At 41.5% G+C, this 20,586-nt stretch overlaps 2 protein-coding genes across 7 annotated transcripts in view; both read left to right on the plus strand.

The window, feature by feature from the left end:
- The first annotated feature begins 681 nt into the window (after positions 1–681).
- LOC114562238 (perforin-1) lies at positions 682–8,737 on the plus strand. The gene is made up of 10 exons (XM_028588580.1): positions 682–697; positions 4,517–4,803; positions 4,891–4,970; positions 5,543–5,588; positions 5,907–6,049; positions 6,145–6,283; positions 6,409–6,489; positions 6,648–7,112; positions 7,211–7,304; positions 8,026–8,737. Exons 1-8 carry the CDS (start codon positions 682–684, stop codon positions 7,107–7,109), a joined length of 1,254 nt encoding a protein of 417 aa, XP_028444381.1. The 3' UTR covers positions 7,110–7,112; positions 7,211–7,304; positions 8,026–8,737.
- Positions 8,738–12,717: 3,980 nt separating this feature from the next.
- LOC114547295 (perforin-1) overlaps positions 12,718–20,586 on the plus strand; it is a 53,120-nt gene continuing 45,251 nt past the window's right edge. For 2 of the 6 annotated variants that reach the window (XM_028566585.1, XM_028566627.1), the window contains exons 1-4: positions 13,257–13,532; positions 19,370–19,400; positions 19,831–20,117; positions 20,213–20,292. In XM_028566585.1, coding sequence (XP_028422386.1) covers positions 19,848–20,117; positions 20,213–20,292 — 350 coding nt within the window. In that variant the 5' untranslated portion in view covers positions 13,257–13,532; positions 19,370–19,400; positions 19,831–19,847. Of the gene's footprint in view, positions 12,862–12,992; positions 13,011–13,256; positions 13,533–17,929; positions 19,401–19,830; positions 20,118–20,212; positions 20,293–20,586 lie in introns of those variants that run through there. The other 4 variants (XM_028566611.1, XM_028566619.1, XM_028566594.1 and 1 more) reach the window with 4 other exon arrangements.

Consider the following 20,586-nt stretch of genomic DNA (forward strand, 5'->3'; position numbering starts at 1 on the left):
GTATCTCGTTTTGGGGTTTATTTAGAACAGAATTGTGATAATGCTGCTATCGTGTCTGCAATCCTGTAGCTTTTTTTTGTGATCAACTTTTTTTTTTTTTTTTTTTTTTTTTTTGGCACCTTCAGACATACAAAACAAATTCCAGCCTAGTCACTCCCCTCTAGTTTTTGTGATAATGAGGTCATTATGTCTGATATTTGTGCTGCTGTGCTTTCCCATAGGCTGATAGTTGACTATTTGGCCTCGTTAATCCTTGCTGTAGAGAGCTCAAGCATAACTATGTGACTGACAGACAGACAGACAGACAGACAGACACACATTTTTTTTTCTTTTTAATTATGATGATTATAATTGACAACTAATGAAAATCCCAAATTCAGTATCTCCGAAAATTAGATTACTTAAGACCAATACAAAATGTTGGCCAACTAAAAAGTTGGAACATGAAAAGTATGAGCATGTACAGCACTCGATACTTAGTTGGGGCTCCTTTTGCCTGAATTACTGCAGCAATGCGGCGTGGCATGGTGTTATGAGAGACCAGGTTGCTCTGATAGTGGTCTTCAGCTCTTCTGCATTGTTGGGTCTCGCATATCGCATCTTCCTCTTCACAATACCCCATAGACTTTCTATAGGGTTAAGGTCAGGAGAGTTTGCTGGCCAATTAAGAACAGGGATACCATGGTCCTTAAACCAGGTACTGGTAGCTTTGGCACTGTGTGTGCAGGTGCCAAGTCCTGTTGGAAAATGAAATCTGCATCTCCATAAAGTTGGTCAGCAGCAGGAAGCATGAAGTGCTCTAAAACTTCCTGGTAGATGCGTTTACCTTGGACCTCAGAAAACACAGTGGACCAACACCAGCAGGTGACAGGGCACCCCAAACCATCACTGACTGTGGAAACTTTACACTGGACTTAAAGCACCGTGGATTCTGTGCCTCTCCTCTCTTCCTCCAGACACACATACATACATACATACATACATACATACATACATACATATATATAGGGGTAGGGGAAAAAATTTAATATTAATAAAATCAGAATATTTTAGCAAGAGTTTGCATTCATTCCAAACTCAATTTGTCTTTTTTTTAAACTAATGATTTATGCTGTTTTTAGCATATTTCTTTTGACACATTCTTCAAAGCATGTTTATCTTTTGTTTTGTTTTCACATCCCAGAAACTCCAAGGTTATTTCCTTCAACCTGGACGTACTGTAAAATTTAAGGGCCATTGTTTGATTTAACTATCCTTATCTCCTCTGATTTTCTACTCCTTTTATTCCCTTTATTTCCTCATACTCTCCATTGAGATAGAAGATAAAAAGCTCCATCCTCCGTTCATGTCTGATCACAAAGACTTTCTCTAGCTGGTTGAGATTTCGGTGACTGGAAGAGGAGCAGCCACATCAGCTTTTTGCACATTTGGAACAGGTATAGAAAACTTTTTAAAATGTTACAGGAAAATACCCACAACAGTCTATAATAGATCAGGTTAAGAATTCATTTTAAAATGAAATCAGTTATCAGTAACATGCATGATACAGTAGACAGATTTGAGCTCTGATCCTGAGAACTTTTTCAATGAAACAGGACCAAAAAACAAAATCTTATAGATAAGCAGGAGACTTAAACAGACTTGTTCTTCTGAGTTTGTAGTTATATTATGTTGGTAAGTGGTTGGATTCAGACCTACTTCTGCTCCCAACAGAAGCAGATGCAGTTCAAGGTTTTGAATGTTTAACTGTATCAACGCTAAGGAATGCAGTGCTAAAAACACACCTTTTACAGATCAAGAATGTATTGATTTTTTCCAATTCTTTTTTGATTCCGTGGATCAGATGTTCTGATCTGAGGCTTTTACAACCGTTTTAGCATTGAACAGGCGCACCAGAGTACAATCGCAGTTTGCATGTCATTTGAGTGAATTCTTCTAGTTGAGCCTCTCTCCTTCTTATAGAGGATCATGCAGATAACAGATCCTTATGTTAATTGAGTGTGATTTTGTTTTCAGTTGGATTTACTAACAACAAACTCATAAATAAACGTCTGTAACTTACTCTGAGGCTGTCTGGTTCAAACCAAATGAATCAAAGACGGAATGACACCGTCTTTTATGAACATTAACGCGGCAAAAAAAAAAAAGAAATGCTGATCGACTTTAGGAAGAATCCCCCCACCCTCTCTCCTACCCTTATTAACAATCAAGCTATAGTGGTGAAGCAATACAAATATCTTGGTATTATAATAGATGACAAACTCACCTTTGAGTTGACAAGTTAAAGCTGTCTGTAAAAAATCACACTAACGCATGTTTTTTCATCGTAAACTTTGCAATTTCAATGTCGATAAGACCTTTATGAGGATGTTTTATTGAAACTATTCTTTCTTTTGCCTTTGTGAGCTGGTTCGGGTCCCTCACTCTTAAAAACAAAAACAGGCTGCAATACATAACTAAAGTGTGTGGCAAAATTTCCCACAACTCTCTGACTGACTTTAAATCTCTATACGAGACAAGGACCCTGAAGAAGGCCCAGTCAGTCCTGGCTGATATAAGCCACCCTCTGAACAGCTACTTTATGTTGTTGCCGTCTGGCCGCAGATTCTGTCTGCCTAAATGCAGGACAAACAGACACAAAAACTCTTTTGTTCCTGCTGCTATAGGCTTTGTTAATAACTCAATGTGAGATGTGGACTTCTGTGTAATATGTATTTTTTTGTCCTCTATTGATGCTGTCTGTTGCTTGTATAGCCCATGTGTTGTTTATGTTGCTTTCTATTGCTGCACAACGAATTGCCCCTCGGGGATAATAAAGTCTTTGACCTTGACCTTAGCCTACAATTATCTTGGATTACATGGTTCTAAAGAAATTACCATAAGAAATAAAGAATTAAAAATGAATTGTGATATATGTTCAATCATATTAAAGTGATCATAATTTGACCACAATTGGGTAAGAATGTGTTACAGCCCATATAGGTGCTACGATTATCTCCACTGCTGCGGTAGCTTTAAAGCAAAGGATGCGATCCATATATCTAGATACTCTGTAATTCACACAGTGCCAATACTAGAAGAATTCAAAGATATAGTTGATAAGGTATAGATGATGTTGATAGATAGTAAAAGGTATGCCAGGAACAGGCATATTACATTGTGCAGAAATAGCAATAAAACTGCGACACTACAGAGGAAAATTGTGCCGTTGGCAATATATCGTTATTGCTCGCAATCCAATTCTTTATCTAGGCAAATGTTATTGTATACAATGAAACTGCTCATAAAATGAACATCAATGCAAGATAAAACTGTGAAAAAAACATTAACAAGCAGTAGGTGTTAGTCTCTGAACCACACAATAGCAAGGATGAATAGAGGATTATAAACACACTACTCATAATTAGCTCTCTGCACACAACAAAAACTGCAGTTTTAAGGGTAAAGGTGGCATTATTTTATATGTTTCTCACTGTCAGCAAAGTTCCAACAAAAGACCAAAATCAATGTGTTGTCTGTCTTAAATACTTTCCATTTTGTGCATATCTCAGGGAAACAGTTTCCCATAAATCTTCAAATTGTTATTTGTGCTGGGCTTTTTATTTCTTTTCTTTTTTTACTAGCCTGTCTTAATTGTATTGCTATCCCTCCTTTTTGCTGTAGACTCGACAGTCACACTGCATCTTGGGCTGGCCTGGCACACTCATCTCCAAAAGATATAAACATTGCAGACGTATGCGAGAAACCCTGCTGAAGAGGTAATCTGTTTTTGAAAAATAAACTAAAAAAATGAATATTTAAAGAAAAAATACAGAACATTTATTCCAATGGTATGTATTCATGCAAATAATATAGTTTTGACAAAATAATCTTGTCTTAAAGGTAAAGTGTGTAGGATTTAGTGGTATCTAGCAGTAGGCCTACCCTCACCCCTGTCTTTCCAAGCGTGTATAGAACCTACAGTGGCCTTCAGGTAATGTAATAACCATAGACTGTAGGTAAAAACGCCCTCTCAGGGTTTGGTTTTTCTGTTCAGGTCTACATAGTCCCTATGTAGATATCAAAGATTCATTCCAAGCTAACAAAAACACGATTTTTAGTTTCAGGTGATTATACACTAATGAAAACATAGTTATGAATATTATATTCCATTTCTGCCAGTATAGATCCCCCTAAATCCTACACACTGGTTATTTAACTCACTTTTTCTGAGCTTTCAATCACATCTCATCATGAAGATAGTGTGTTTATGTAAATGTTTTAATGCTTATGTATATTGATACCGACACCTGACTCAAACATCATCTAGTATCCGTCAGGCTACACTTATACTTGGGTAACAGGGAACTGACATTTTACATCCCACAACCTGGTGATGAAACAATTGGAAAGAAAAATGAAGCCTGTTTGCAAACATTTGCAGCTCTTGTTAATTTCATCGATAATCATCTACAACTAAAATGATGCTCACTTGTGTCCTTATCCACTCTCTTTCTCTTTCTCTGAATTATTTCAGTCTCTTTGACTGCAGCCATGCTCACCTTTAAAACCCCATCCCTTCTCTACCTGAGTCTCCTGCTCTTTCTGTCGCACCACTCGCCTGTTCTCTCCTGTCGGATTGGGAACTCCAGCCAGTGTCAGTCCGCTCCCTTTGTACCAGGCCACAACCTGGTGGGGGAGGGCTTTGATGTGGTCACCTTGCGCCGTAAAGCATCCTACATGGTTGACGTGAAGACTTTCCTCACCCCAGCTGGCACCTGTACTCTCTGCAGCAACCCTCTTCAAGGCAACAGCCTGCAGAAAGTAATTCATAAATGAAGTATACGATAATTCTGCAGCAACTTTAACATTTGTGCATGTTAAACATGGTGTATCCACCTTCATTTTCAGCTGCCAGTCTCTGCAGTGGACTGGCGCTCATTCAGCCGCTGCAATGCCGACCTCTACAGCAGCGCACACACCTCTGTTAGGTATTGTATTAATATCTGCTATTTATTTTTTATATTTCAATGTCACTCCAGTGCTTCAAGACAGGTCAGCTCATTCTTTGAATATGTACCAGTTTTACTGGCCACCCCCCCCCTCTCCCCCCTCCCCCTCTCCTCCTCAATAGCTACAGACACAGAAATGGCACATACTAAAGAAAGCTCATTGTGGGACTGGCTCTAGTGGCTGTAATTCTGCACCAAGGCTGAATTTCGGGAAAGAGACTTCAGATACAGTATTAGGGGACCACTGAGGTCTATATAAAAGCCTCCAAAGAGCACCATGTCATGGAAGCTAAAAGCAAGAGAACCTAGCCTTTTGTGATATCTCCTCTGATCTTTTCTAATATCTCCAAAGCTCAAGTCAGTACAGTATATTTTGGCTCCTTTAATTCAGCTCCCCATTTAATGTCTACAGATCAGATGTTATCTCAGAGTAACATCACCGGTCCAAAGGTTTTCTGCCTCAATCATATCTTAACAGACTGTAAAAAAAAGATAAACTTTGAATTTAAAGAGTTTTAATGGTTATTCTTTCCTGTAAATTGTGTCCACAGCTCACTGATTAACACTTACACATCCCAGGACAGTGACGACTGGAAGGTGGGAAACTTCTCACAGTAATTGTTGATATAAAATCATAATTTCTGATGAATATAACCGATAGATATGTAGATTATTTCACTTATTTTACTACTAGAGGGGCATCTTTTTGTTGAACAACATAATATAAAATAAAAACCTGAGATATTGGGAGCACCTTTAGGCCTGAATAAAGCATAGTACATACAAGAGTTTTAAAAGTATGTTTTTTTTTTTTAATAAATAAATGGTTGTATTTAATACACTACATTGCAGTATGTTGATTACAGGTGAACATTAAGCAGTTTGTGAGCTTTTATTTCTGATTTATTTTATCAGATTGGCCTAAATGTAGATAAGTTTGTGAGTGCCGGCCTGGAGGTCGGAGGAACACGCTCCACTGCGTATGCCTTTGCTACAGCGAGGACCAGAGAGGACCGCTACTCCTTCAGCACTCACAGGGTCACCTGCAGCCATTATAGGTAGGGTGTGAAAACCATGGATCACGGCAGAAGTTTGGATTCTTCAGTTGTTTTAAGTGTTGAGATCATTTAATATTCGGTCTCTTTGTGTCTAGTTACCGTGTGTCCCAGAGACCGCCCCTCAGCTCCGAGTTCAGTAAGGATTTGGCCAGACTGCCGAGTTTCTACAACTCCTCCACCAGGGCTCAGTACAATGAGCTCATACAAACCTATGGCACACACTACATCCGCCAGGTTAAGACAGACAGACAGAGACACACACACACACACACACACACACACACACACACACTTTTAATTTCCATTAACAATTTCCTTAATTCACAAATAAAAAATTACATTGTCTCAACAACATTCAGGTTTCCCTAGGGGGCCGACTCAGGCGAGTCACAGCTGTACGTACCTGTTTGTCCTCACTGAATGGGCTCTCCACAAACGAGGTACATGTAGCACACATACCTTTTACAGTGTACGCAGTAACCTTGTCTTCACTGCTATTGGATTATGAATATCTGTGTGAGTGTGAGGCATTTTAACACACTGTTCACCGCTCCTGGCAGTCCATTACTATAAATCTTATTTCCCTCCTGTCCTCTAGGTCCACTCCTGCCTATCACTGGGTGTTTCTGTAGGCCTGGGGAAGGTGAAATTATCCGCTAGCCATCAATCTTGCTCCAAGGTCTTACAGAACCAGGACGTCTCCACCTCGTACAGCTCTGGTCTCCACCAACACTACACAGAGGTGTCAGGAGGCACTGGTTGGTCGGGGGAGTTTTCACTCGCTCGTAATGACTCCCTTGGCTACAGGAATTGGCTGAAAACCCTTAAGGACCACCCGGATGTTCTTTTGTACTCACTTAGACCAATGTATGAGCTGATGCCAAATGAGACACAGAAGGCAGGGATGAAGGCGGCCATAGAGCAGTACTTACAAGACAACGCTGTGAAGAAGTCAACCAGAGAACCAGCTCCCAACAGCTGTCCTCAAAACGCCTGGAACACTGGTGGTGACCATCGTCCGAGCCTGGGATCTGAAAGGAGATTTAACTGGCAACACTGAAAGGCGAGTAGAGTGAGGTCAGGAATTTAGATCTGAAGTTGTTATATCATTCAACAATATGAATTCACCTGTTGCTTTTCCTTGTTTTCTCCTATTCACAGCTACGCTAAGATGTGGTACGGATCCTTCTATCGCAGGACTCATATGATCCGGTCAAACTACCCCAGGTGGAACGCTCGTTATTATCTGGGCAGGGTCAGTAAATCTTCTCTCTACAGATCAGACAAACGACAACAAGGAAAGACAACCATCACAGTTTCTGGGTCAGAGTTCTCATGAGAAAAAATATAAGTCACCATGTTCACTAGAATCAAGGGTGTAACTTTGGTTTGAGAAGTGGGGACACAAAGCAGGGGGTTAGCCACATTACAAATGTTTTCCATTTTAATTCCATTTCCTGCATTTCTACATACATTTAGGGACTATTGTGATATAAAATCCAGGATAATAATGATAAATTCTGCCAGAAATAAACGTTCTAAACTATGTATAAGAAAAAGATGTCTTACTTTCTTTATTGTTTAAAATAGGGGCCGATCGCCAAGACTTATAAAATAAAATAATATCAAATGAATTTGAAAGTGGACACAAACAGGATTTTAAGAAGTGTGGGGGGGACATGTCCCCCCTGTCCCCAGTGGAAATTACACCCTAGGCTAGAAAACAATGGCCATTTTGTTATTACAAAAAACATTGCGTGGACAAGTAGCATCAAGACTTCCTGTAGAGATTAAAAACACTGTAAGACAATTAACAATAATAACATTAAAAATAATAGAAATATTGAAGAATTAAAAAAAAGGGCCATAAGTCATAAGTAAGTAAAAACATGCTGGAAATGTAAGGAAAGGAATAGATAGGAATAGAAATTGTTTTTTAAATGTTATTTCAAAGATATTCTTTTTTTATTATTAAGGTGGACACACACTTGGGTTTGAGGATGGAGGTCTGGGACGAGGACTTGAAACACGATGACCGTCTGGGTTCATGTGTGACGTACCCGAGCCAGGGGACACACACGTTCACCTGTCCGGCCAAGAGAGGCGGCTTTGAGGTCCAGTATACTCTGACCTGCGACCCACATCTGACTGGAGACAGGTGTAATCGTTACAAACCATCTCCACAGTGAGAAATGCATTTTTTGGGTCACACAATTCACAAATTTAAGCTGGACTCAAGTGCGATATCAGATCTGTTGATTACTTGCTTTAAGTCAATGAACCAGTCATGTATTAAGTGAAATGACTGAGGACCTCATCCATTTATTTTCTTACCATTAAGACACCACAATATTAGGTTTTCTTATTGTGGTAAAGCCTTAAAAACATTTAGTTTTGATCACATAAATTACAGTTAAATTCACATACTGACTTATATTTACTTTTAAATAAAAATTTGCTATAAACTATAATTTAAAATATAGGCCTGTGAGCACAAATATTCTGATGTAAACATTAATAACATCAGCTCCTGTGTTCTCTCACCAACTTGTGAGTGGTGAATTTTGGTGGTGCAGCATTTTACATTCGGACTGCAGACTGTGTAGCTGGTGATTTTCAAATTTCATTTGTCTCTAATCTGTCAAATTCTTTTGTCATCTTATCATGTTAATAAATACTGTCAAAACATTTGCTTCATGTGCTTGAAATGGTGTGTGACATGTGATGTACTCTGCACTCAAGAACATGTAAATGCTGCAAACAATGTCAAGGCCTCCCACAACAACAAATGGATGGATATTGCAATGTTCAGTGGAATGTTGTGGATATAGACTAGGGATGCACAAACTGGGAATTGGGAAAGGGCCAAGGTAGGCTTCTCTACATTCAGCACAACAAATTGATGGGTTAGGTTGTTGTGACACTCTTGTGCACTACATGGATTAACTTAATTGAACTCAATAACCCAATGTATAAATATTTCACTGTGTGTGTGTGTGTGTGTGTGTGTGTGTGTGTGTGTGTGTGTGTGTGTGTGTGTGTGTGTGTGTGTGTGGTGTATTAGACATTAGACATCAAACATTTCTATCTGACACTCATCCTTACATTTCTAAAGGTTATTTAGCCTACAACACAAAGCAAACAAAACTAGCTGAAACGCGTTTGTTTTTGCAAACTCATTAGAACCCTATCCTGGGCTAGTTATCTAAGAGTGCCAGCGAGTTGTTTTCTTAGAATCCTAGGCTAGGCTACTTACAGAAGGCAATATTTTACAGTGGATCGAAATATTTCCTCTGCGACTGGTAACCAGGTAACTGCCTCGAGCTGTCTGTTTGGCAGCTTGTTTTGGAGTATCTAACTCTGCCCCAATGTGGCAAAAAAACAATTAATACAACTCTATTGCTTATCTGTTAGTAGGCCTGTTACGTCCCTAATCTGTCTAGGGGTGTGGGACGCAAACAATTTAAAATAATAAACCGGGGAGGTCTGAACAAAGGAAAGATAATTTATTATACAAAATAAACACAAGACAATCTTCAAAAGGAGGACAATTTCTGGCTCTCAGTAGTGGTGGGCAGATCAAGGCTTCGTGAAGAAATGAAACAGTTGAAGCAAATGTGCCATATTGTGTCGAGGCTTCGAAACAATCTGACACCCGTCTCAACGATGACACCTAGTGGTCACTTGCAGGTGTTGATCTGAAACAACCTTGGCAACGAGCCATTAAAAAAAAAAATTATGATTGTATTTTTGTAATATGTGAAGCTTGTAAGGCTTGTTAATTTGGTCATGAAAAATGAATATTAATAAAAAATCAAGCCACAATGTCTCACTTTTTTATAGATTTTTATTCCAAAATATGAATTTCTCTGCTGTGGAAGGACTTCTTTTTTTACCCATAATTTCTCCAGCCTTTGAAAATATCCTCTCACATGTTGCTGGCATGCAAAGATATTTTTTAGCAAGGACATACAAATGAGGAAAGATTACTGCTCTCTCCAGTAAGTTAGGGGATCATGAGTTCTGGGAAGAAACGCAGAGTGGAGGTATTTTTTCACTTCCATTGTGGCATCAGCTGTAGCATTGTGTATCATCTTGGTTTCACGGATACTATCATCAAAACTTTCCCATAAACTGTCCTGTGTTTCTACTGGTGTTGATATTGATTATGATGGGCCTGATGTTGACATTTGTGGCTCTGAATGAAAATGAAAACGGAGCTTCCATTTTTATCTATCTATCTATCTATCTATCTATCTATCTATCTATCTATCTATCTATCTATTAATATGTCACTGTATGTATACTCTGTCTGTCTCTAGCCTATTAGTCAATGTGTAAATTTAAATGTAAGCCTAAATATAACTAAACAAATCGCACTATAAATGTCACTATTTCACCAAAAAATACACTATCTCAAAATCAAACTGCTGTCACAAAAACCCAAGAGGTCAAGATGTATTGACTTCACTTTATACAGATGTGCGATTGTGTGGTTTGTTCCAGACCCTGTCAATCAAACGCTGATTCGGCGGACCATGCCACATGTCGAAACACTTGTGAAACACTCCGAAGCTTCATTTAGCCGTAGTCACATGACATGGGTGTTTTGAATCACGCTTTCGGATCAGTGTTTCGAAACTCTGCGCTTCTGGATCTCGACAAAGCTTCGGAACGTCAGTTTCGCGTCAGTCATCCCTAGCTCTCAGTCACTGGCTCGATTGAGCTTCTCACAGCAGCACTCCTCTGCTCACTCACAGCTGGCTGTAATTATTACATCATATTACATCAGTTCCACGTCACCATACAGACCCACCAGTCTAACCAGAATCTCACTTATGTTTCTCAAACTTATCTCACCCACGGGACAGCGCGTCAGCCACAATGTTGTTGGCTCCCTTCTTGTGTTTAATGCAGAGGTTGTAACCCTGGGCCAGGAGTGCCCAGCGCATCAAGCGCTGATTGCTGTTGTACATTTGGGCTAAAAAGACAAGTGGGTTATGGTCAGTGTATACAGTAACTGGAAATGAACTGCATCCTACATACACTTCAAAGTGCTGTACAGTACAGGCCAAAAGTTTGGACACACCTTCTCATTCAATGTGTTTCTTTATTTTCATGACCATTTACATTGTAGATTCTCACTGAAGGCATCAAAACTATGAATGAACACATATGGAATTATGTACTTAACAAAAAAGTGTGAAATAACTGAAAACATGTCTTATATTTTAGATTCTTCAAAGTAGCCACCCTTTGCTTTTTTTGATAACTCTGCAAACCCTTGGTGTTCTCTCAATGAGCTTCATGAGGTAGTCACTTGAAATGGTTTTCACTTCACAGGTGTGCTTTGTCAGGGTTAATTACTGGAATTTCTTCCCTTATTAATAAAAAAAGCAAAGTGTGGCTACTTTGAAGAATCTAAAATGTAATCTTTGACATGTTTTCAGTTATTTCACACTATTTTGTTAAGTACATAATTCCATATGTGTTCATTCATAGTTTTGATGCCTTCAGTGAGAATCTAGAATGTAAATAGTCATGAAAATAAAAAGGAAATGCATTGAATGAGAAGGTGTGTCCAAACTTTTGGCCTGTACTGTAGGTCAAGGAGCATTGCTAGGGTCTCTTCTCAATGGTGGAGTAGTTCAGCTGATGACGTTTGAACTTGGTGGAAAAGAAACAAACAGGATGACACACATCCCCATCACCGTCCTGCAACAACACCGCACCAGCTCCAGTGGCACTGGCACTGGCATCCACCTCAAACTGGAAAGGTTGAGCAATGTCAGGCGCAGCCAGCACAGGAGCACTACAGATGAGAGATTTAGCAGTGTTAAAAGCATGGTCGCACTCATCATTCCACACAAAAGGAACCACAGGACTACACAACCTGACAACACCCAGACTTGGCTGTGGGCAATGGACCCACACAGTCGACCAGAACGTGCTCAAAGGGCTCACCAGCTGCGGGGACAGGCCGCAGCGGAGCAGGGGGCACAGGCTGATTAGGCTTACCTACCATCTGGCAAGTACTGCAAGTTTTACAAAAATGCACTACATCTGCCTTCATTCCTGGCCAAAAGAACTGCTTGAGAACACAATCATAGGTTTTGCTGATGCCCAAGTGACCTGATCTTAAGTGCTCATGCGCCAGTGCCAAGACATGCTGCCGACAGCCAACAGGGATCACTACCTGCATAACTACCCCCCAATCCTCCTCTGAATCGGTCGCCACCCAAACTGACTGTGAGACCCACCTACGCATCAACACACCATTTTCCACAAAGAATGGCAGTTTTCCATTACACTTTAAAAACATTTTTGATTACATAAATTACGGTTAAATTCACATACTGACTAATATTTATGACTTAAATTTGCATTGTGTTTGGTTTTTAACCAATTATAATTTAAAATATAGGCCTGTGAGCAGAAATATTCTGATGTAAACATTAATAACATCAGCTCCTGTGTACTCTCACCAACTTGAGCGGTGAATTTTGGTGGTGCAGCATTTTACATTCGGACTGCAGACTGTGTAGCTGGTGATTTTCAAATTTAATTTGTGTCAAATCTGTCAAATTCTTTTTTCATCTTATCATGTTAATAAATACTGTCAAAACATTTGCTTCATGTCCTTCAGATGGAAGCTACTGTATACACATGTGATGTAGGCTACTCTGCACTCAAGAACAAATGTTGCAAACAGCGTCATGGCCTCTGTTAGTGGTTTCTGATTGTGCATGTGTTATGAGTATGACGGCTTTTGAATTATAGGTAGGCTACGTTTGTGTATGAGCCCACTTTGGGTAAGTTTGATAAATGGCATGAGATCGCGGAATATTATGGTATTTGTGTGTCAGTTTCCCTCCGAAAAGCTGAGCTAAAGGCTTTTGTGTTTACTGGTCTGGTTAGTCAGGGAGTTTTCTCTGCACCCGTGAGCGGCCCTGATCCAGAGGTGAGTGCACATGATGTGACAGATCAGGCCGTTAATGTTACTCCGGTATTTCGACATGAGGGAGCCGAACGACAGCACGACACAGCACAGTCACTTTGCCGCTGTTTGAACCAATGTCTGTTGATTCATCTCCGGGGTCTAAGTTGGATGCCAGGTTAAAGGTGCGGTTAATTCGCCTTTAGGTAGAGAGCGAGGAGAAAGAGAGAGATTTCCAGCTGCGCAGAGGAGAGTTGAAGAAGTTGGAGGTGGAGGAGGAGACTGCTTTAAAGATGCGTCAGATGGAAATACAGGCGGGTTTGGGAGTTAACCTTAATATTACCACTGCTGGTGCGCATTATGCCAATTCTGCTGTCACCACATTTCGCTGGTGCCTGTTTTCCGTGAGTCAGAGGTAGAAGTTTACTTTGGTCCATTTGGGCGTATTGCTGCTGCTTTACAGTGGCGTAAGGACGTGTAGGCATTGTGAAAAGCCTGTTTTACAGTTCTGCGGAGGCTCCACGCAGAGCTTTCGCCGTAGCTTACGTAAGTGGCCTGATGTTTATACTTGTGCGCTGGTGTTTGCGTCGAGCCCGTGTGTGTGTGTGTGTGTGTGTGTGTGTGTGGGGGGGGAGTGGGTGATAGAGCAAGGGAGAAGTGAGAGAGTGACGGGAGCTTTGGAGCGACCAACTCTAGAGTCATAGTCTCCTGTGTTTTCTGACCAAGGTGGGAAATCTGTAGCAGGAAAAGTTAACCCTCTCCTTGATTTCATGTTGTTTATGGAGAAGGAGAAGCAGGAAATGAGTCATGGGGAATGCAACACAGTAGGTAGGATTGTGAAGATCCAGGACTTAGCCAAAAAAAAAAAAACTTAGGTAGGTAGCTACAGACATGCATCACTGTGACTTGTAGTTACATTTTTCAAGAGGTGCACATCAGGCTAGCCGTAGGTATGCCGTCGATTTTACGCATGACTATAAAATGTCCTTAAGTTAGTGGGTAAAGCTCAAGAGGCCTGCTCCTCTTTGTCTGTGCAGTACGGACTCACTCATGATAAAGTTAAAGGTGCCATTTTGCAGGTGTATGAGTTATAGTGCCTGAAGCCTACAGACAGCGTTTCTGCGGTCTAAAGGCCCGGACACATAGAGCCGATAATCGGCCGTTGGACAGTCTGGCGAGGTCAGTGACTCGAGTCTGTTCGGTGTGTTCCGTGCCGTCGTCCGTCCGAGGGGCCGTCGGCCTTCATTTTGGCCAATTTGACATGTATAATCGGCGGGGCCGGCACTGCCGGCAGTCAGACTCAAATTACCCATCTGATTGGTAGAGTACTAATCCGGAAATGGGGAGCGGAATGAGTGTGACTAGAGTCTCTCAAAGTCTGACAAAAATCTTTTAAACTGACTTTTGTTGAGCTGAAATGAAGACAGATTCAGCAACTGCACGGCCTATTTCTCGCTTAAAATGTTTTCAGAAACACGTTTCAGTGAACTATTTTAGTACAATATGAGATCGTATTCTGAACGGCCGCCATGACAGTCTGTCTTTGAACTTCCGGAGAAAAAAGCCCCATGTGACATGTTCGTCCAATCAGCTGCAAACATTTTTGGGCAACAATACAGATTAGCGCCGCTTGCATTTATGGAGACGTATTACATCTCGTCTCTTCAGTGTGTTCTGAGGCATTTTTTTGACCAACTCGGCGAGACTGATCAGTCCAACTGCCTTTTCTGCCGACAGTTGGCTGTCTGGTTGGTGTGTAGGCTACATTCATATATTTACTTTGCGCGGGAGAAAGGGATCCTTTTTGACAGGTGGTGTGCAGCGTGTAAGGCTGCCAATCTGTCTTCTTCGCGTGACCTGATGTTGTTGGACCTGAGCGTACTGTGTATTTAAACGAGCAGTTTACACTCACACATAAGGCCGTTTTTAATAAACGTGATACTTCTCCACGGGAAGCTACCCAAAAATCAGATCTTCCGGTGCGTTACGACAGCGCTCCCTTACGTCCTAGGTCTGATAAACTATGCTTCTTCTGCCGTAAGTCCGGTCACTTGGTGGCTAACTGTGACGCTTGGAGGCGGAAGCAGCAGGGGTCGTTTCAGAAACCGCCTAAGGGTGTGGGATTGATTAAAACTTCTCCCAGAAGGACTTGCCTCCATACTTGTCTTATTAGATCTAAGTGCTGCTTTCAACACTATTGACCATACCATCCTGTTACAGAGATTAGAACATTTAGTTGGCATTAAAGGAAGCGCACTAAGCTGGTTTAAGTCCTATTTCTCTGACCGATCTCAATTTGTTAATGTTAATAATAAATCCTCCAGGTACGTTAAAGTTAGCCATGGCGTTCCACAAGGCTCAGTGCTTAGACCAATTCTATTCTCCTTATATATGCTTCCTCTAGGCAATGTTATTAGGAAACACTTAATTAACTTTCACTGTTATGCGGATGACACCCAATTATACCTGTCAATCAAGCCAGACGAAACCAGTCAGTTAGCTAAACTTCAAGCAAGCATTAAAGATATAAATCCTGGATGATCTACAATTTTCTGATGTTAAACTGAAACAAAACTGAAGTTATTGTGCTGGGCGCCAAACACATCCGGACTTCATTATCTAAAGATATAGCTACTCTGGATGGCATCTCTTTAAAGGTGCAGTAGGTAAGACTTATAAAACTAAATTTCTGTCATATTTGCTGAAACTGACCCTATGTTCCAGTAGAACTACATGAAGCAGGTAATAAAAAAAAAGAAATCTGGCTCTTCTGGCACCACCCACCACCGCACCTGTAGTGCGATTTGCTATAATCCACCGCTCCCTGTTCAGATGCACCAATCAGGGCCGGGGGGTGTCTAACTGCGTGTCAATCACTGCTCATGCACACGCATTCGTTCTCCCTTGTGGGGGGGAGGGGCTTAGGAGACCGTTTTGGGCTTTAGCAGAAAGGAGGGAGGGACTGAGAAGTTGTTGATGTTCAAATTTTTTGGCTAAGTCCTGGATCTTGACAATCCTACCTACAGCACCTTTAACCTGTCTCTCTTAGTTATGCTGTTATAGTTCTAGACTGCCGGGGGACTTCCTTCCTTCCTTTGACACACTGAGCTGCTCTCTCCTCTCTCTTTCCATTTGTTTCCATTTGTGTGCATCCTTGTCCCAGAAGTGCTTGTTACTAACTTAGCTCTGGGGAGTTTACTCCCCGGAGTCCTTATGTTTTTTTTTTCGGCCAGCATATTTCCTTGGATTAGGATGGCACCAAGATCTTGGTTGCAGCTGTCGCCGTGGTCCTGCTGTACTCCCTGCTACGCCCTGCTACGCTCTGCGGTGCCCTGCAGTGTCCCGCTGCGTCCTGCTGAACCCTGCTGAGTCCTGCTACGTCCAGCTATGCTCTGCCGTGCCACGCTACATCCTGTAACGCCCTGCAGTGCCCTGCTATGACATGAACTACTACGACTACCATTTGTAGAAACTGTTCCATTATCTTTATTGTGACTATTACGCCATTATTCATCACACCCCCAACCGGCACTGTCAGACACCGCCTACCAAGAGTCTGGGTCTGCCGAAGTTTCTTCCTAAAAGGGAGTTTTTCCTCGCCACTGTCGCACTAAATGCTTGCTCTTGGGGGAATTACTAGAATTGTTCGGGCTTTGTAAACTATAGAGTGTGGTCTAGACTGTAAAGCAGTGAACGTCAACTGGCGGCCCGCGGGCCACATGCGGCCCGCCAAAGCTTTTAGTCTGGCCCGCAGAATAATCATGAATTCACAAAATGTAAAGAGAAAAAAATGCTTCTTCTGTTATTTATCATTTCAAGCATTTAGAGCAAAACCCAGCCCCCTGTATTTGCATCTCTATTCACGTGCCGGGATTCTGTACAGCGATGCCCGAGCTCCACACACACGGCTGAGCCGGGACGTGTGTGCGTTAAAACACACACACAGCTGAGCTGGGATGTGTGTGCGTTAAAACACGTAGCACCTGACTGGGAACGATACAGAGAGAGTTACCAACGCCCCTGGGGCAGATGAACTCACGCTAGTCTCTTTTCTGTAAATAGGCTACAATTTAAACCTTTGTGAGTAAAAAGTCACTACTTATCAATGCAATCACCTGGGTAGACCAGCATAAACATGTAGAAAGCGATATATCAATCTGCTCTGTCTGCTCAGTCCACTCTTGTCCACCGCGCTGTTTTACGCAAACATAGCTATACTCTGCAAATAGCGAATTTTGACAAACAAGTTAAAACAAAAGCTGTCGGTGTTTAGTCTAACTGGTTATCTTAGTTTGCCTGGAATCTGGAAATTTGGACAAATTCTTGTGAACCTCACTGCTGGCTGAACAAACCAAACTCCGCTGGAGCGGTAAATCTATGGAGGTATTATAAGTGGCTACTTAATATGCACGTGAATGACGCAATCGTTATGTTCGAGTTCTTCATTCTTGATGATGATGATTCTGGTTGTATTATTTTGCAACAGCATCTTTCATTGCAAATGAGGCATACATGACGAGTACATAGCCTGCTTATCAGTCATTCATCATTAAAACTTTTCCCTTCAGCCTCTTTGACAGTGACATGTTTACCTGACAACAGCCGTTTCTTTCTGCAAGCATTTTCCACCAATCAGGACGCTGCATACTTTCCATAATCACAGACTTTAACCATCACTCCTCAGTGAACTGCCTCCTAGTCTGAGATAATTTTCTAGTTAAAGAGCCAGTTATTATGGAGTTTCCATGTTTTATAGGAGTTTGCTTACACTAATACATGTAAAAAATATAGCATTAATTCAGTAAGAAAGTGAACATTTCAAACAAGAATAGGCTTATTAGGTATAAATTAATTTTATTTCAAAGTCCGGCCCCCTGAGTGTCTGCTTAGAAAAATTCTGGCCCTTGAAAAAATGTAGTTGATGACCCCTGCTGTAAAGTGTCTCGAGATAACTCTTGTTATGATTTGATACTATAAATAAAATTGAATAGAATTTCAAAGCTTGATCTACTCAAAGGATACTGGCAGGTTCCTTTGACACAGCGAGCTTCTGAAATATCTTCTTTGTCACGCCTGATGCGTTTATGCAGTACACCGTGAACGCGCCTGCCACTTTTCAGTTCCTAATGCAGCGTGTATTAGGAGATGTACCTAACTGCAGTGTGTATCTTGACGATGTGGTGGTCTACTCCAGTGAGTGGGGGGAGTCACATGTCCAGTCTGGAAACTGTATTCCGGCGGCTGGCCGATGCCTCTCTTACCCTTAACTTGGCCATGTGTGAGTTTGGTAGGCGACTGTTACCTACCTTGGTAAGCAGGTTGGCCTGGGATCAATGCAATGCATCAGTGCAATCAGCGCTTGATGCGCTGGGCACTCCTGGCCCAGGGTTACAACCTCTGCATTAAACACAAGAAGGGAGCCAACAACATTGTGGCTGACGCGCTGCCCCATGGGTGAGACTAGTTTGAGGAACTACGTGAGATTCTGGTTAGACTGGTGGGTCAGTAATAATGATGTGGAACGGATGAACCTTGTTAGTGATGTAATAATTTGTGATGACGTGCGTATAGAGGAGGGGTTTCCTCTTATGGGAGGGGGTGTTACACGCTGTGTTTTGTTTTGTTTTGCTGTGTTGTCTGCCTGTGTGTGTGATTCTCTTCAGGTGTGTGTGCTGGTGATGTCAGGGAAGGTGTTAACTGGTTGTGCCAAGCCAGAGTGAAAGTGAAGCTTCAGTGGAACATAAACTTTATGTTTGAGTCAGATGAGCTTTTAATAACATAAACCAACAAAACTACAGAGCAACACCATGTTTAACCAACATGTAACCAAATGCAAAGTCTGTTTATGCAAAATCCACAAAGGGCAGACACCTTTACCAGAGTCCCAGATCACATGGTTAAAAAGTGGGCGAGACAGCAAAAGAAATGTGAGGCGAAGAGTCAATGACGCCAAACATTTCTTGTTGCAAATTAGTCAGAGTATTTTTCCGCAGCACAGCCCTCTGGACCAATTAGATGTGAATGCGAAGATGAGGAAGTTGGTTGATCCAAAGCTGGCAGGGAGACAGGCTGAAGAAAGAACGTAGCTGTGCATTACAAGATAGAGTGTCATCATTGCTGCACAACAAACTCATAAGGCTGGAACTGATTTGGGACAAGTTTAGACATTTTGCAGAATCAACTAGAAAGACAAATGATCATATTGTATCAGCCACTATAGAATAAGACTGAGGAGGTTGAGGTTAACTGGCTCTATCAATGTGACCACAGTTACACCCACAATAGTAACACGCTTTGACAAAGGTTCACAAGTTTTTACTCATTTACCTTCTGTCAAAAGAGTAGCTCCTCTGCCAACCAGCAGAACTATTTTGTTCTTTTTGATCACAACATTGGTCATTGGATTGTGCCTTGGTAAGTTTGACTATTACATTTTAGTGGCTTGCATCACAGAGTAGTACTGTTTTCCTGTACAGACCTCTATGTATGCTCTATTTTGATTTCCGAATTGGTCGGACATCGTATGAGGAGGGGTTTGATGTGATTTGACGTGTAATAATTGCTGTTGACTCTACCATCGCTAGCCCGTTGCACCTCATTTACAACATTTATCCTTTTGTGTGTGGTGGTTTGCGGCCTGATTAAACAAGGTTGTTTATTAGACTACTTCTGTCGTGCCCCTCCCTAAATGGAGCCATTGTTAGAAGTATTTTTTTCCTTTTGTCTGCAAATCAATATGACTGAAGTTAGAGATAGTTGCTATATGCCAATATATTGCTTTATAAGCTCCCAAATATGTATTTGTCCTTATCCACTCTCTTTGTTTTTCTCTGAATTATTTCAGTCTCTTTGACTGCAGCCATGCTCACCTTTTCAACCCCATCCCTTCTCTACCTGAGTCTCCTGCTCTTTCTGTCGCACCACTCGCCTGTTCTCTCCTGTTGGATTGAGAACTCCAGCCGGTGTCAGTCCGCTCCCTTTGTACCAGGCCACAGCCTGGTGGGGGAGGGCTTTGATGTGGTCACCCTGCGCCGTAAAGCATCCTACGTGGTTGACGTGAAGACTTTCCTCACCCCAGCTGGCACCTGTACTCTCTGCAGGAACCCTCTTCAAGACAATCGCCTGCAGAAAGTAATTAATTAATTAATTAATTAAGTAAACAATACATCTACAGCAACTTTAACATGTGTGCATGTTAAACATTGTGTACCCACCTTCATTTTCAGCTTCCAGTCTCTGCAGTGGATTGGCGCTCATTCAGCCGATGCAATTTTCATCTTTACGACAGTATGCACAACTCTGTTAGGTATTATACCGCATTATATTACTGAATGCATCATATACACCATGAGAGGTCAGTCAATTCCTGTGAAATATGCACCAGACTTTACTAAAGCTAAAAAGCAAAATAACTTACTTCTCTGTTCTTTCGTAATATCTTGAACGTCACAGACTTAGACACCAATTATCTCTTCCATTTGGGGTCTCTCCATAAAGTCTGACATAGATGTTAGGTTTAAGGTTGCTTTTACACCTAGGCCTACCTCGTTTGGTCCAAACCCTTGAGCGTTTGGTCGGATAGTCCGGTTAGTTTGTGGCG

This window comes from Perca flavescens, chromosome 2 (assembly GCF_004354835.1).
Source record: "Perca flavescens isolate YP-PL-M2 chromosome 2, PFLA_1.0, whole genome shotgun sequence".
NCBI lineage: Eukaryota > Metazoa > Chordata > Actinopteri > Perciformes > Percidae > Perca > Perca flavescens.

What these genes read in the sequence shown, in the direction of transcription:
- LOC114562238 (XM_028588580.1), top strand. An exon ending in AGGACAGTGACGACTGGAAG is followed by an intron (nt 5,589 to 5,906) that starts GTGGGAAACTTC and finishes TTATTTTATCAG; the next exon opens with ATTGGCCTAAATGTAGATAA. An exon ending in GTCACCTGCAGCCATTATAG is followed by an intron (nt 6,050 to 6,144) that starts GTAGGGTGTGAA and finishes CTTTGTGTCTAG; the next exon opens with TTACCGTGTGTCCCAGAGAC.